General features: G+C 39.6%; 1 protein-coding gene across 3 annotated transcripts; it reads left to right on the forward strand.

Moving 5' to 3' along the window:
* The first annotated feature begins 3,055 nt into the window (after window positions 1–3,055).
* On the forward strand, window positions 3,056–11,370 carry LOC131326200 (cell division protein FtsY homolog, chloroplastic). 3 transcript variants are annotated; one of them, XM_058358866.1, is made up of 12 exons: window positions 3,056–3,473; window positions 5,629–5,733; window positions 5,994–6,067; window positions 6,481–6,539; window positions 7,512–7,549; window positions 7,668–7,788; window positions 7,916–7,984; window positions 8,069–8,151; window positions 9,062–9,130; window positions 10,189–10,251; window positions 10,380–10,508; window positions 10,986–11,370. In XM_058358866.1, exons 1-11 carry the CDS (start codon window positions 3,153–3,155, stop codon window positions 10,491–10,493), a joined length of 1,116 nt encoding a protein of 371 aa, XP_058214849.1. In that variant the 5' UTR covers window positions 3,056–3,152; the 3' UTR covers window positions 10,494–10,508; window positions 10,986–11,370. The 3 variants fall into 3 exon arrangements, with proteins under 3 accessions (XP_058214849.1, XP_058214869.1, XP_058214858.1); XM_058358875.1 differs by having other exon boundaries at window positions 3,104–3,473; window positions 11,017–11,370; XM_058358886.1 differs by lacking the exons at window positions 10,189–10,251; window positions 10,380–10,508; window positions 10,986–11,370 and adding an exon at window positions 9,732–9,816 and having other exon boundaries at window positions 3,103–3,473.
* The last annotated feature ends 5,930 nt before the right edge of the window (window positions 11,371–17,300 follow it).

Consider the following 17,300-nt stretch of genomic DNA (forward strand, 5'->3'; position numbering starts at 1 on the left):
AGGGCAATGGACAAGCCGAAGCTGCCAACAAGGCTATCCCCTCCGGACTCAAACGTCGACTCAAATCCCAACTTGGTAAATGGGCCGAAGAGTAACCACGAGTACTCTGGGGCTACCGAACCACCCCTCGGCGCTCCACCAGGCACAATCTTTTCTCCTTGGCATTTGGAATGGAAGCTGTCATTCCACTCCAGGTCGGGCTTCCCACGATTGATTGTATTGAAAATTTTGACAAGTCGGTCAATAATGATGCCATTGCCTCGGATTTGGACCTGGCAGAGGAAGAGTGCGAAAACGCAAGGATAAGGCTCGCTTCGTATCATCAAGAGGTTGCCAAGGGCTACAACCGAAGCGTTCGCCTACGGTCGTTCAAGCTTGACAATCTTGTTTGGAAGAAGGTAGTTGAGAAGTCCAAGAAAAGGAAGCTGATGCCCAATTGGGTGGGTCCATACCGTGTCCTTAAGCACTAAGGGTCGGGAAATTACAAGTTGGAAAAACTGGACGGTTCTCCTATTGCAAAATCCTTGAATGCTAACAACCTTAAGAAATTCTACGGTTAGCTGTGGCCTTGGTGCAAGAGCCCCCTCATCGTTCCCCCCTTATATTTCTTTGTTTTCTGAAGTTTCTTGGTTATTAAAGGAACTTATGCATGTAATGGCAGTATTTCAAGCAACGGATCAATGAAAAGCTATCTTTTCTTTCCTTAAGCACTTGTTCTTACTCTTACTGTTGTTATTATCACTTGGTTTATTCTGGCTCAAACCATTTTATCTCGACTTTTGGGATTGCGTCCTTTCCAGGGTAACTCCCTCCCGGCTCAATTCCCACTAAGTCATCCCGGCCTACACGATTGTTCGGGCTTTTGATTGATTGTCCTAAGGATACTCGGTTGTTTTCCGATCCCCTTATCTCGATCCACCATAAAGCCACTCCTTGCTCGGATTCGCTGCATCTCGAACTCCTGACCAGCGCCAGCCCACTACGGGACCCTAGCCTATATCCCCTAGCAGACTTATATTAACATGCGATATCACTTGTCCATCACTCGAGTAATTTCCTACCGTGTAGCCGAGGCAGCCTAACCCGAGGCAGGGGCTTGGGAAATTTAAAAGTCATTTCATCCACATGCTTCGGTTTAAACTCACTTGGCTCCGTACAAACTTGTCAGAGGCAGGGGGCGTCGGAAAAATCAAATTTTCTAATAAACCATTCTCTCCTCACCTTGCTTCGGGTCCAACCTTGCACGTCTAAATAGCAAGCCCGTCTGAAGCAGGGGGCACCAACAACTCAATTTTTTCAAACATCCTAGTTCTTTAGTATTGGTTAATCTTAATTAGAAACTTTTTAATTTCATGTTCTGAACTCATATCCTAATAGAACTAGTATGTGGTATCCCATGTTCTAAACTTATGTTTGGTTATGTTAGCTTATGAGGATAAAAAGAAACAATGTCAGCTAATCTCATGCCTTGTGACCATTTTGAATCCATGCTCTAACTTAGGATGTGTCAAGATGTTGGAGGTTAACTTGATCATAATGTTTTAAATCCCTACTTTGTTAGTCTAGATTAAAGTGTTCCAATAATAATGCTAGACCCATGACAGTCAAATATTACGAAACGTACATGAACTAATATGCCTCTCACTAAGATATGTTTTATATGTTAGATGGATTTAATCTTGTATAGATGTGATTTCAATTATGTGAACCATAATGGCTTATTGTTACTTTACATTGTTTTGCGAGAACTTAGAACGGACTTAGTTTTCATGGGGTGATATACGACTAGAGGATCACATAGACGTTCATAAGTAAAGGATAAATGAGAAAATTATTGAGTTATGGTTTGATTGCATACGGGCAGATTGATGGGTGGTAACAAGGGCTCAATATTGGAATTGGTGATAACAGGGGCCCAGGATGTTTGAGAAGCGTAACCCTAGGTAGGGCACAGTGGTGATTGGCTATGAGAATGGTTGAGATATAAGGATGGAATTGTGCTTGGATCACAACCTGGGGCTAGTGTGCTAGTGTCACAACCCAGTGAAGTCTTGTTCCCTCCTTGCGTGATTGCGTCGACTGTAGATCCGAGTAAATAACTTAGTATCTATCAACGGGACACAGCAAGGAGCAGTCTGAATCTCATTGGGTTGCCTTACGCTGGAGGTTAAGGGTAGGACGAATCTTAAGGTGGAGATCCTAGATTTCACATAGGTTAAAGATTAGTAACAGAAATCAAGCGCCACACTCTTAATCTTGTTATGTGTAAGTTATGGGTTTTGGGTAGGTTTTAGATATTGAGCGTCAATCGCTCACGGTACTATATTGTCCTTGTCTTCAAATGCCAGGTAATGAAGACAAAACAGAAGAGCCATACGATCCGATCGAGTTCAACCCTGCTGTGGACGAAGGTGAAGAACCTTGGTTGCCAGGCACTTAGTCGCTCTGACTAATTTGAATCGACTTTATTTTGAGAGCTTTAAAGTTTATTTGGGAATTGTAATATTTTGGCAAATTTTAAAACTTAAATTAAATTCGATATGGTTGTAACATGATAACATAAGCTTTCGGAAAGATGATGTAGTAAATCTATGAATTTCTTTTGAAAATTGTTTTTTTAAATGTCTCATTAATGTCTCCGAAATTCGGGGAGTTACAATTATAGTGATTAATGGGTGTTTCCACCAAGAATTTGAGAAAAAAAAAATGTAGGCATTTTTACTATCTCGTTCACAATAATTAACAAGTTTTGGTGTTATATCTTGTTTACACAAACTAATAACTTGTTAATAACAACTTCTTAATAACTTTTTTACTCACATATCCATTTACAACTTATTTACTACCGAAAATAACTTGATATTTTTCAACAACTTATTTATTACAAAAAAACACGTAACAACTTAATTGCAATGAGTTTTTTCTCAAAACTTATTTCCTTCCGAAAACACTCACAAGAAAGATATTATTGGATCCGTGTACAATGATAGTCCGAGAACACATACGACGTCGCTTTGGACGCGTGTTATCTGGAAGTCGCTGCTGCTGATTCAGTTCTTCGCTCCCAATTGCTAGAGTAATACAGAGAGAGAGCGAGCGAGCGAGAGAGAGAGAGAGAGAGAGAGAGCGCTCTTTTATAACACCTCAAAAAAATGGTCTTAGGTCCAACCCACCACCACCCTCTCTCCTCCCTCTTTCTCTCTCCTCCTCCCAATTCCAAATCCGCCGCAATCACCACGGTCCCTCTCGACCTCCCTCGGACCCGAGCCGGCCAGTCCCAGTTCAGATGCTCCGCGGGTCAGACCGGGTTCTTCTCCAAACTCGGTCGTTTGATCAAAGAGAAAGCAAAATCGGACGTGGATAAGCTCTTCTCCGGGTTTTCCAAGACCCGAGACAATCTCGCCGTCGTTGACGAACTCCTCCTCTACTGGAACCTCTCCGAAACCGACCGCGTCCTCGACGAATTGGAAGAGGTTCTCTCTCTCTCTCTCTCTCTCTCTCTCTCTCTCTCTCTCTCTCTTTCTCTCTGCATGGCCTCTACTCTCATCTTATATTTTGGGTCAAACTTTAAGTTGAAAATTCATTTGATATGAAGCAATCCAAAGCAGTGGCGTGGCCAGAATTTGGTATCAGTGGGGAAACAATCCAGCACATGCAATTTAGTTTTGGAAGAAAAAAAAAATGTTTATCTCCTTTCTAAGAATCTGACCATACACCTTATTTGAGTTTCTTTTAACTATTTCTTCAAGATCACTGTTAGAAATTTTGTTCAACTATCACATTATCTTTGAATAGAAATTCGAATGTTAATTCTAAACAAGTCGTCTTCTACATAAACATCTAGAGAGGAGCTGTTGATAGATTTAAGAAGAGAAAGAGAGAAATAAGGGATAACATGAAAAGGAGCCTGGCTTGACTTCTGTGATGAGATAGTAATTGTAATTCCGTAAACATGTGGTAGTTAGAGGCTAAAGTTTAGTGAATGGAGGTTTGCCGGGAGTAATTAATTATTTAACGGTTTTGGAGTCCCATCACATGGTGCCTCAACACTCTTCTCCATACATATTTAGGTGAAATTCATACATTAAGTCTTTAGCCTTACATGAATACATAGTGGAGAAGGATTTTGGGAAAGCATGTGACGATGTATTTGAAGCACTCAAAAATTTTCTCGTTCCAGGTTTCTACCTAAGATATCAATTTATAGTTTTCTACCTAAGAGTATCATTTACAAGTGAAAAAAAAAAAAAACCAAAATCCAGTGGGGTCCCGTGCCCCCACTCGTCTCAAAAACCACCCCCATTGATCCAAAGGGTAATCTCTGATTTGTGTTTGAACCAGGGGTTTGTACTCCATGTTGTACCGGCCAATTGGTACCGTTTTTATAAAACCCAGTGGCAGAACTATGGGGTTTTCCTTGTTGAGATGTGAAGACAATTTTGGAGTCGCAATAAAAATGGCCCGGACGGTTTTGGGTCCCACCCGGGCGGTTAGGCACGGAAAAAAAAAAGACGTTGGTTTTGGCGTTTTTAGGGTTTTCTGTGTATTAGCTTGCTTGCGCATATAAAAGCAAAGTTAGGGCTGCCTCCTTTTGTAACTCTGACATATTTTCATCATAGTGAAACACCCCAGCACCTCGTGGACGTACGATTAAGCAATCAGCTTAAGTCGGAACCACGTAATTTCTGAGTCTTGTTCTTTTCTTGCTTTATATTGTTTTTTGTTTTTGGTTTGTTCTTCGATTGTGTGCGTTTGCTTGTGGGTTTGGATGTTTGAATCCCTAACATTCCCCCACCCGAGTTTTAAAGTTTTAATTTTGTATATACCTGATTCTATATATTATTGATAAGTATTTGTGTCTAGCTACTTATAATCTTAATAATTTTGATTGATTATTTTACATTCTCATTTTTCAATTTCTTTCAGAAATAATAGCCTAAAGAAAAAAACAAAATGATTGGTATACTTTAACTGTATTAGGCTAGAATCATTTCAATGTACAAATGTCTATTAAACTGGGCCCCGTCGGGTCAAAATCCAGGCTCCACCACTGCTGGTATCCTAGAACTCTAATTCCATGGCAGCTCAAATACCGCAGTAGGTACCAGCCAATACCGGATGGTATCTTTTAGTTTATTTTTCACGGATAAATTTATATTTTGAGTTAATTTCTTTTAATGTGGGGCAATAACACTAAAAAGAGATAAATCCAAAAGGGTACTCCGTCTCCATCTCATTGGTAATGAAACGGTACTAGTTGGAAAACATGTACTATAGTACTATAGTCTGTACAGTATCCAGAACATTGGTTTGAACCTAGCAGAATACTTGATTAATGGCATAATGTTGAAAAAGTGCAATTTGAAAGCTAAGTTGGTGTTAATGGTTAGGGTGTTGTTTGAATTTGTAGAGATATGTGGCAAATGTTAAAATTAGGTTTTGAAGGGTGTACTGTTTCTTTGATTTATGTCGTTGCTGGTGGGTGTTTGTACATAGTTATAATGTTCACAGTGAAAGCTAGGGAGTTGAAGTTCTTGTCACTTGCTAGGGTAGTATTTGAATTTGGAAGAAACTGCAGCAAATGTTACAGTTAGGGTTTGAAAACTAGGGGATTCTCTTTGATTTTAGGCTTTGCTGGTGGCTGATTTTGGGCCAAAGATAACTATAAAGATCGTGGAGTGCTTGCGGGAGGACATATATGCTGGTAAGCTCAAATCGGGAAGCGAGATAAAGGTATATTGCTTACTTTGAATTCATATACTGTACTTAGATTTGGTTAATTATGGAAAGAAAAGATAGTACTTCCACTCCCTTTTCGTTTTGGTGTTGCGTTGATTCCCTTAAAAAGTCATATTAAGCTAGATAGATGATTTATTGTCCCAGGTTGTAAACATTGGTGCATATCCAATTGCTGTTATCAGTATTTCTAGGTTCCCAGCTAGCATTAGCTAATTTGTTTTAAGAGATGGTGGGATGTGTTTTGATGGTTGTAGGATGCATTGAAGAGGAGTGTTTTGGAATTGTTAACTACAAAAGGGACTAAAACGGAACTTCAACTTGGATTCAGGTTTGGGGTACTTTAAGGGGCCGTTTGGTAACCTTTTTGTTTTCAGTTTTTGGTTTTTGTTTTTACTTTTTTGAAAACTAATGAATAAAACTTGTTTGGTAACAAGTTTCTACTTTTTTGTTTTTCATAAACCTTTTGAAAATTATGGAAACTACAAAAAGATGTTTTCCCCAGGTTTTTTTTTTTTTTTTTTTTTTTTGAGAAACACAAATATTACCAAACATGTTTCTTGATTTTGTTTTTATGAAAACATAAATCTGTTTCTACTTCTAGTTTCTTAAAAACAAAAAACAAAAAACTGAAAAGGTTACCAAACGCACCCTAAGGTTTGAACTTTTATTTTGTGTGGTTTTACTGCTGATTGGAGTGGAGCTAATTCCCTAGTCATTGTTTCGTTTTCATTGTACTACCAGGAAACCTGCCGTCATAATGATTGTAGGTGTCAATGGAGGTGGAAAAACGACATCTCTTGGTAAGAGAGAACTGATCTTTTGATGGATCCTTGCAGTTTACTTAGAAAACACATTGTTGTGCTGGGGAATTTATGAAAAATCAAAGAAATAGTTTGATATACAACAAGTCAACAACACTCTAGTTATGTCCATTCTACCGTGACAGTGGTTACCATCTTTGTTTGATTTTTGATTTTTATTTGCTTGGAGCTGAATAGAGCAACAAAGATTGGACTCTTTGCCTCTTTCAAAATTGATGTAAAATATTTAGTTGCAAACCAGATGAAATACATCAAGGTGGGCGTAAATCTCTTCAAACTTGATTGGATCACACACAACTGGAATCTGGTTTCTTGGTGGTCGGACTTAGTTGCTTACAAAATCATTCATTTCAATAAATTATTACTGATAGCAAACCACAGTCAATCGGTTTATGGTCTCGTATGGTCATGATTCCTTATGGTTCTTGACCTAGTATTCATATGTAATATGCTTTGAATTCAATTGGATCCAAAAGATACAAAGCCAAAATTGCGAGATTTTAGTTACTAACGCATATGACCTCTTCTCCTGGCTTAGGAGATTGTTAGCCTACTGGGTTCCTCTAGGAAAAGCTAGTTTATTGGTGTATATGTCTACGTATATCTAACTAGTAGTTTGACCAGGACCACGAGGTAAACGTTGATAAACCTGCATGAAGAAAGGATAAAGCCTACCTAAGGTGGTCTACGGTGACACTTTTCAGTTGCATTAGCTTTGTTGGCAACATGAAAGGGTCTGCAGTAATGAATGCCCATATGGTCTTTAATTTCCTAATTTCCCCACCATGGACATTTTGAGTTGGATAGATTCCTTTTTTTGGCCGCACCACTAATTCATGTGAATTCTTTGGCAACACTTCTATTTGACAGGAGGAAATTTGAATCATAGTTTACTATTTCAAGTATTGAAGATGCAAGAAATAACAATAAATGTTGGATTCTTGAGTGCAGGAAAGCTGGCTCACAGGTTGAAGAAGGAAGGGGCTAAGGTGAGTTGCTCTTATCTTGAACGTTATGCAGCTATGCTATGCTTTCAAGAGGAAATTTTTTAGTACAATCAGATTCCTCATCTTTGCTGTTTTTACAGTTTGAAACTCTTACTGTCAGATATTGATGGCAGCTGGTGATACATTTAGAGCAGCTGCTAGTGATCAACTGGAAATTTGGGCTGAGAGGACAGGGTGTGAGATTGTTGTAGCTGAAAAAGAGAAGGCAAAAGCATCATCAGGTAGGCAAAAAAACCAGCAAACCTGATGGATTTTAGTTTGGCCTCCCCTGTCTCTAAAGACTGTCCCCAAATATATGACTGCGATGATATAATGCTAACATATGATCTTGAAGTTCTTTCTGAATAGTTATATCACAGGCTGTTAAAAGAGGGAAACAATGCGGCTTTGATGTTGTTTTGTGCGACACATCTGGGCGTAAGTACAATGAACTTTCATGTGCAGCTGGGATTAATCTTACTTTAGGTTAGAGGTAATTTAGTAAGATTATGTTTTTTTCAGGTCTACACACTAATTACGGTCTGATGGAAGAATTGATTGCATGCAAGAACGCTGTCAGCAAAGTTGTTGCTGGTGCCCCAAATGTAAGCTAGAGTTTTGGCACCTTCCTCTCATAGGTTTAGTATTAGGGATGTGATTTTGATCTAGCACAAGAGTTTAGAATTATTGATGCCAGTAGGTTTTAATTTCCAAGAGGCCATCCTTTTGTATAAAACATCATGTCCCTTTTGAAAATAATCACTTTGTTCTTTGATATACTGTTGTTCTATCTACTGGTAGGCAGATCTGAACTCGTAAGACATTATCTTTCCCAGTTGCCATTTTATGTTGTTGGGGAAGTGAGTTGACATAATGTAGAATGAGTTCGCAAATTGGTAGGGAAGAAATTGTTGAAATTTTAACTATGTCGCTGTCAAATGTTGACACTATTGGGGATAAATGAAGTGTCTACTTGTGCTATATTTGAAAAAGCTACAAGGTTTATCATGATCATCAGCATTTTCTTCTTGTCGTCATTCGAAATTAGCATTATCTATCTCGGTAAGGTTTCGGGCTTATAGCTGGATATTATAGCTGTTGTGGCTGCGTGGTAGTTGTTAGGAATAGCTAAATTCTCCTTCAGTAGAAATTGCAGTACATAGGTAATAATTAGATCTGCTGCTTCTGCAGTAACCTTTGGACATGAGTCACATGTTGACATTTTCGTTGATAAGTAGTTTTCTTCTCCCCTTCTAAAAGATTTCCAATTAGATTCTTGTCACTTGGAACCCATATCTAAATTTGCTTGCGCTTGGACCTTTATCGGCAATGAGTTCTATGTCTTCCTTTTGTGCATCTTATATATCTGGATCATTGTGGCGGAGTTTCATTCTTTTTGTTCTTTCTGTTTTGACAAGAGGTGGAGTTTCCTTTTTGACACTGCCAAATTCGCACACCTTACTTTGTCACTCAGATAACTCAGTTTTCTTCACAATTTTTGCACAACCTTCACAGGAAATCCTTTTAGTTCTGGATGGAACAACTGGCTTGAATATGCTTCCACAGGCAAGGGAGTTCAACGAGGTAATTCTCCTGTGCCGTTGATAAACAGTATTATGAACAGTGTTTACGTCCTTAAATATCGTGTTGTATCATGTGTTCTATGTCCTATTTAAAACCAACACGGGTTTCTAAGAAATCTGATCAAGGGAAATTATGACGTGCTTAACAGACTTGTCTTGCTACTGCCTGTGGAGTTATGTGCACTCAATGTATTATCGAAGAATCAGCTATGGATTGTCTATTTTCTTGAATATCAAAATTCTTCTTTCTTAGCTGACATTGCAATTATCTTCTTCTACATTCACAGAGAGTCTGTTGGCCTTGTTTAAGCTGTCAAACAAATAGTAGAATGGAAGGGAGATATATATGGAGTTCGCTAAGTAGAGAGAGTAAATAATCTCTGTTTTAGCATGAAACATGCTTGATGGCACTTTCTTCTTCCATCCAAATAAGTTATTTTTTTTACTCGAAGCGAGATCTATAACCCTACAGGACCACCCTATTCTTAAATGAAATTTATGTTACTTCATTTTAACAAGAAAGGAAATTTAAACTGAATTGAATACTGGTTACACTAATCATCTGTGGCTAAGCACACAAATGGTGTTCCACCCTTCTGCAGTCCTGCCATGCATCAGGGGTAGAAACGAAGAGAGAGAATAAGCTAAATGCTGAAGGGCGGTAAGAGTGAAGTGGTTTCACTGTGTGGTATCTTTGATGGATTTACTTCCATGTAGGCTGTGTTTGGATCAAGGATTTGTGAAAGTTTTAAGAATATTATACTTAGAGTAAAAGATAAAGTATATTTTTCCAATAGTTTTTGCCGCTTTAGTCTTGGTATTTTATTTTGGGGTGGGGGTGTGGTCTGAGTGTTGTGTGAGTTGACTGTTTTGAGTAACAAAAAGGATTGTGTCCTTGCATTTGATATCGTTTGTATATAAGTGAATAGCCTGGTTATACCGAGTACTACTTTCTATCATTCTATGAGGCCGATAAGAATGTCAGTTCACGAAAAAGAAACTACTACTTCATTGTGCAATCTCAGTTATGCATCTGTTTGACAGAACCTTCATTGGCAGGTAGTCGGAATAACTGGTTTGATTTTGACAAAGCTTGATGGTTCTGCTAGAGGTGGCTGTGTGGTACGCTTGCTTTATTTTCTAGGCATACTTGTATAATTTCCATTCAGACGTCCGCCTTACCATGATGGTTCTTCGTAATGTGTATCTGGTGATTTTGGTGGTTCTGCTGCTGTAACTTCTGTTTGCAGGTTAGTGTGGTTGATGAGCTTGGCATTCCTGTAAAGTTTGTGGGTGTTGGGGAAGGCGTAGAAGACCTCCAACCCTTTGATGCTGAGGCATTTGTTAGTGCTGTATTTTCATGAGGCTTGAAGAATGTGGTTGGTTCCTTGATCTTTGTTTTCGAATTAGTTTCTGCACAGTTTCCAATACAATTGGCTGGGCAGATGGATCATATTGTGCTTCGACATTCCTCTCCATGATCCTCCAATTTCCCGATTCAGCCTGTCTTCTGTGCTGCTGTTTGCTTGAGAAAATCTCCGAATCCTGTGATTCACGACTGATCCTCCTGATTTTAATTAGCGTAGCCAATTTTTTCACCTGATGACTGGGGACCCAGAACTGCACTTTACACTTTCACTTTATTCATCTCTTTCTCTCTCTGGGACATAAGAAATGTACATTAAAAGGGAAAACACTCAACAAGTTGACTGTTTACTTCACTTTCAGGCCCCATGCATGATTCTTCTTTGATGACATTGTAATTTTCACAAAATTTGCTCATTGACGACTTACTTATTCCTTGATGTAGCCTTCAAGCCACAGTAGTTATTCGTCTTTCTTATGTTATTCTGCAGGGCTATCTTCGCAAATGACAAACATTCGAAGATCTTGGCTGAAACACCGCAGTCTACAGAGATGAAGGCTAGTAAAGTATAACCCGTCTACCGTTGCATATAGAGGCCAAGGCCATTATATAGGAGGGCGGGTTTCGAGCACATTTTGTAACAAATTGGGAAGATTGCCTCTGCCTGCAGATTTCCTGCTGATATTGAGAATGTACACAAATTTTCTTTTTGTTTTTCTTTTTGGTAATATGACATTAAGATGAGGATCTTCTTTCTGTATGAAACTGAAGAGGCTGATAACCAATATCAAGTTGAATGATGACTTATAGCTTGAGAATTGTGCATCACCTACCATATCTTTGTTATTCATGCTATTTCAAATGTTTGCATCTCTTATCCTGCTTGGGCAGTTTGACCGGATCAACGGTGAGTAGGTTTTTTTTTCAATCCGAATCTCCGATGAGTAGTTGCAAACAAATAGCTCTCTCTCTCTCTCTCTCTCTCTCTATTCTACTGCTCTGTGCACTGTGTAAGGCACTACGGCAGTGCATGGCCCTACGGGATATGTATCTTCGTGAGATCTAGTGAGGTTTTATCATCATGGTCCAAACTCTTTAATTTAAAGAGGTCCTTAAACACCTAATTTCAATCAAAAAATCAAGTTACATCGGAAAGCCACTTAAACAAGGGCGGAGCTAGAATTTTTGACTTGTGGGGTCAAAATTTAGAACTACGCGTGATTCTTTTTGGGTGTTAATGCAAAAATTGTTTTTGTTTGTGCCAAAACTGTAGTGTATAAGTTTTTTGTACCATGTGTAACGTACAAAGCTTTTATGGACTAGAATTTTGGCACAAACAAAAATAGTTTTGGCATTATCATTTTTCTTCTTTTTCCTATTTGCTAATTGAAAGATAATTAGATTAACAAGTAAACAAAAAGTACGTAGATGTATATTAATTAATATACGCAGCTTTGCTTTCAATTGACCTCTACGACTTTTTAGTACTTTGGAAATGATGCATGATAGTCTCGTTTGAAATCCTATCAAGAAACAAACAGACGCTCCCTCCCTCTCTAGAATAGGAAACGATTGGGCATTTTTAAAGTGGCGATCTCGCTTGTGGGGGGGGGGGGGGGTTCCTCCTCCCCTAGGCTTCCTGTCTCTTTTTCCTTACCTCTTCCCCTTCTCCTCTCCCTTTTCTGCCTCTCTCCGCTCCTTTTCCCGTTGCTTTGGATAGTCGTCGTTGCTCTGCTGGGTGCGTCGGTTCTCGTGGCCTAACGGCTTGACAATTTGTTTTTTGTTTGGGCGGGCTCCCTCAGGTTCTCGTTGTTGGATGGTTTTGGGTTTTGCCTAATGGCGAAGTGGGGTCGCGGCGGAAGGCATTGGGTTTCCGGGCGGAAGGCATTGGGTTTCCGGGCGGAAGGCATTGGGTTTCCGGGCTTTGTCCCTACAGCTATTGTTGGGTTCGGCAATGGCTGTAGGGGTGATGCGCTGGCTGTAGGTGGCGGCTGGTGGTCGAGAGGGTGGTTAGGGCTTCCTTTTTTGTTTTGGTTTGCAGGTTTCAATCCAGGTGGTGTAATTTGTAGAAATGGAGATGGAGGTGGTGGCTTAGATTTGCGGTGTTTGGCTGGATGCACTTGGGACTGAGGGCGGCGATTTGGCGGCAACAGAGGATGCAAAAAAGATGATTGCTATAATACCCATTCCGGATATTTGAGTATTTAATTCATCTTTTAATTGAATTAAATGTTTTCGTGGTTGACTTGTTTATATCGGAAGTTTGAGGACCTGGTGTGTGATTTATGGGTGGAGCATAAGTTAGCACATGGTTTCAATTGCATATAATAATTTTCCTATAGGCTTCAACAAATATCCTGGGAGATATTTGCTTCCCCATTCTCATCCCTTATTAACGTAGAGAGAGAGAGATAGAGAGAGAAGAAGAGGAGGAGAAGGCAAAAGCTAGGAGTTTGTTCAATTGTCTTGTTCTTGAAGCTCAAGTTGGTAATCCATGTTTTTTTATACATGAATTCATGTTTTAATTGTTAATTTCCATGTTTTGGGTTGGAATTCTTTCATGGTTAGTTGTTGCATGTTGAGTAGGGCTCTAGGTTTGAGTTTTGGGTGAGTTCTTGGAGGAATTAAGAACCTTACCTTGAATCTCAAATATTAGATGTTTAGAACTTGATTTAATCCATGAGTTTGTTATTTTTGAGGTAGCTCTATTGTATCTAAGTATTTGAGTATGTTTTGGTAAAGTTTTGAAGTGTTTTTGAGGTGGTTTGAGTTGTGAAATATGTTGAAAATCAAAAGGGAAACGACCTGAGTTTTTCTGTAAAACACAGGTGGTACCAGTACCAAGTTCTTGGTGGTACCAATACCAAGTTTTAAGTGGTACCGGTACCACTCAAACAGGGGAATTTCAAGCAAGCATAACTCAAAATTGTCAAAATATGCTCCAGACTTGGTGAATACAGAAGAAAAAAGATGTCAGCGATTCCGACTTGGGCTTTCATCGAAGGTAGCTACAAGGTTGACTACCTACGAACAAGAGGAATATGCTCAGTTGGTGGAGATGGCTAGGAGGGTTGGGAAGGATATTCAGGACTATAATGAAAGCCGAGAGTCATACAAGAAAAGCAAGACAGAAGGAGTGGCATTTGGTAAGTCTGGAGGTGGTAATAGCAAGGGTGGGGGTCAGAAATCTCAAGTTGCCAAAATTCAAGATTTTGGGAAATCACAAGGGGGTTCCACGGGAGTGGTGGAAAGGGAAGTCGGGACAAGAGACTAACTGACAGACAGTGAGTGGTGCTACGACAATATCTTGTCAATGTTTTGCGGGTCTACGGATCATTTGAGGAGAGATTGTCCAAGTGCGATTAAGAGCATCAAGTGCTATACTTGTGGTGAGATTGGGCACATGGCGGTGCAATGTCCACGGGCGCCAATGCTGGCGGCATCTTCTGTGGGTAGTGTTCAAGGAGGTAGAGGTGGAGGAGCAAGTGGTTGTACGGCACCAGGTAGAGTGTTTGTGATCACATGTCAAGGGGCGCAGGCTTCGCCTAGGGTGGTGGTAGGTACTTTGGTTATTTTCGGTACTTATGCGCGTGTGTTGCTAGACCCTGGGTCTACGCATTCTTTTTGTGTCGAATGCTTTCATTAAACATTTAGACCAGCTTGCTAAACTGTTAAATATTTCTTTAGCTATTTCTACACCGGTGGGTGATATAGTTATTGTTAATGTGAGTTATGCGAATTGTGAGTTAGTTGTTTGGGGAAAGATGTTGGTAAATTTGTTGCCATTAGATATGACCGACTTTGATTTGATCTTGGGTATGAATTTTTTATCGGAGTATCATGCTGTCATGGATTGCTTTAGTAAGGAAGTTATATTTCAATTGCCGAATAGCGATAAGGTGAAATTCTGTGACGATTCAGTAGTGAGTGCTACTTGTATTATTTCGGCACTTAAGGCCAAATCTTTGTTGAGTAAGGCCTATAAGGGGTATATTGCTTATGTGGTTGACACCGAAAAGAAAGCACCTGCACTAATGGAGATACCAATTGTGAATGAGTTGTTAGATGTATTTTCGGATGAGTTGCTGGGTATCGTGCCGGACCGTGAATTTGAGTTTACTATTGAGTTGTTGCCGGGTACTAATCCGATATCTATTACTCCGTATCGTATGGCGCCGGTAGAGTTGCTTGAGTTGAAAGTGCAGTTGAAAGAATTGCTAGATCGGGGTTTCATTCAGCCTAGTATATCGCCATGGGGAGCACCGGTCTTATTTGTCAAGAACAAGATAGTTCTATGTGTATGTGTATCGATTATCGACAGTTTGAACAAGGTGACAGTTCGAAACCAATATCCATTGCCGAGGATAGATGACTTGTTTGATCAATTGCACGGGGCTATGGTATTCTCCAAAATTGATTTGAGATCGGGCTATCATCAAATTAAGGTAAGGGACAGTGATGTATCGAGGACAACTTTTTGTTCCAGGTATGGTCATTATGAGTTTTTGGTTATGCCATTTGGTTTGACCAATGCTCCGACGATTTTCATGGATTTGATGAATCAGATATTTCGACCATTCTTGGATACTTTCGTTATCGTGTTTATCGATGATATTCTGGTTTATTCTCACACCATGGAGGAACATGAAGATCATCTACGTATCGTGCTACAGGTCTTACGTGACAATCATTTATTTGGGAAGCTTAGCAAGTGTACGTTCTGGTTAGATAGTGTGGAATTCTTGGGGCACATGATTTCTGCTGATGGAGTTTGTGTAGATTCTAAGAAGATAGAAGCGGTGGTTAATTGGGAGAGTCCCAAAAGTGTCTCAGAAATTCAAAGTTTTCTTGGCTTGGCGGGATATTATCGGAACTTTATTCAGGGCTTGTCACGTCCTCAATTTTTAACATAATTATAAAGGATTTTCATAAATAAGACCTCGCAATTATTTCATACGATACCCAAAAGAGTCCAGTATTCTCATTTCCGTAATTGCATTTTCAAGTCCAATAGTTCCCAAAATATTACATCATTGGCTCAACAGCCCAAATTAACTTAAGTATCAAGTATCAAGAGAGTTAAGAGTTTACAAATATTCTTTAATCAAAAGAATTACAACTTAAGTTACAAATACATCTTTCAAAATAAATTTACAAAGATAAATAGTAACTCCCTCGGTTAGCTTTCAAAAAGGGTTATGTCCACACTCCAGCATTCCAGTCATGCAAGCTACTGGTCCGGGTTAGCATCTGAAAATAATATAAGGTCTGAGCTACACAAGCCCAGGAGAAAAGTCTTCGCAAACTCTATATACAAATGAGATGGAAGATGTCGATGAAACATAGACTTTCGGATAACGAAGGAGCATGGATAAGACACAAGCATGATATATATTAGAAATTAAGAACTTAAACGAACACTTCACTCTTGTCACTCAACCTATCGTTGTCCTTTGAATTCATTTTTACTCATCTTTCGATCTTCACACATCCACCACATATGGTTACATTCCAACCGCTTAGCATCTCATATGTTCCCTATGGGTCCTAGATGGTCACACAAGAAACCTTTCACATCGTTACATCATGAGGTCGATCTAAAGACATTCCGGGCATTAGGACCCCGTATACCCAACTTACATTCCGGGTGATCATGACCCCGTACATCCAATTCTCTTTTTGGGTTCTTGAGACCCCGTACATCCGATTTTCATTCCGGGTTCTTGAGACCCCGTAACCCGTACATCCGATTTTCATTCCGGGTTCTTGAGACCCCGTACATCTGATTCTCATTCCAGGTTCTTGAGACCCCGTACATCCGATTCTCATATTTGGTTCCCAGCTTCAAGTTCAAAAGATATCAACCTTTACAATACGTGTTTCACGTTACATCGAATAGCTTCCCTTTATATTATTGTATTCTTTGCCTGTTCTTAAACCATCATTAATTCTCCTTTAGGCAATCTACTAACCTTTCACTTCAAGTTAAACCCGTACCCCACGCATCAACTGCTCACCGTGATCTTCGATTCATTTTAGGCGATAATGTATCACATTGTATCCGTAGTCCGTTCACGTCATTCAGTTGGTTCAAGTTTTCCTAACACTTAACTCGACAAGCTCATTTAAGTCCATCAGATACCACTCTAAGTATGAGACAAGTAATACTCTCTAAAACACTTGAAAGAATGTGCAAACAAACCCGTTAGAGTTGATGAGAGGCTTCAAAATGTAATTTGGAAGGTATAGGAAAGCAGCTGGAATCCACTGCAGCAGCTCAATCTCCTACTGGTAGGTGAACGAGTCCTACCGGTAGAACTTGACCTACTGGTAGGTTAAAGCTCCAACCAGTAGAAACTTGAAACATAAAGGCCAATATTTGAACGGAACAATCTTGCACTTGACCTACCGGTAGGTAAACAAGTCCTACCGGTAGAAGTTGAATACGTTGAGCAGCTTTTGAGCTTAACCTACCGATAGGTGGAAAGTTTCTACCGGTAGAAGTTGAATACGTTGAGCACCTTTTGAGCTGCTGCTGTACGTTTGAGCTGGTTGTAAAAGAATTTCTCACTCGTCCTACCGGTAGGTGAAAAGTTCCTACCGGTAGGGGAAATATGTTTTCTAGCGATTTTGACAGAATTTTTCAGATTTCGGTCCGATCTCAATAACAATCAATACAAGCTCAAAGATGGTACAAGAACACTCAAATAACTTATAAAGAGAGGTAGAATTCCCTACCTCGAGTATCCAAGCCGAAACCAAAGAGATTGAGCAAGCCCTAGCTTTCGGAATCCCAATCGAGCTA

This window comes from Rhododendron vialii, chromosome 1a, assembly GCF_030253575.1.
Source record: "Rhododendron vialii isolate Sample 1 chromosome 1a, ASM3025357v1".
Lineage (NCBI taxonomy): Eukaryota > Viridiplantae > Streptophyta > Magnoliopsida > Ericales > Ericaceae > Rhododendron > Rhododendron vialii.

Coding starts and splice junctions, on each gene's coding strand:
- LOC131326200 (XM_058358866.1), top strand. CDS start 3,153: ATGGTCTTAGGTCCAACCCACCACCACCCTCTCTCCTCCCTCTTTCTC. Junction 5,734..5,993: donor AATCGGGAAGCGAGATAAAG/GTATATTGCTTA, acceptor TGATGGTTGTAG/GATGCATTGAAGAGGAGTGT. Junction 6,540..7,511: donor TGGAAAAACGACATCTCTTG/GTAAGAGAGAAC, acceptor TCTTGAGTGCAG/GAAAGCTGGCTCACAGGTTG.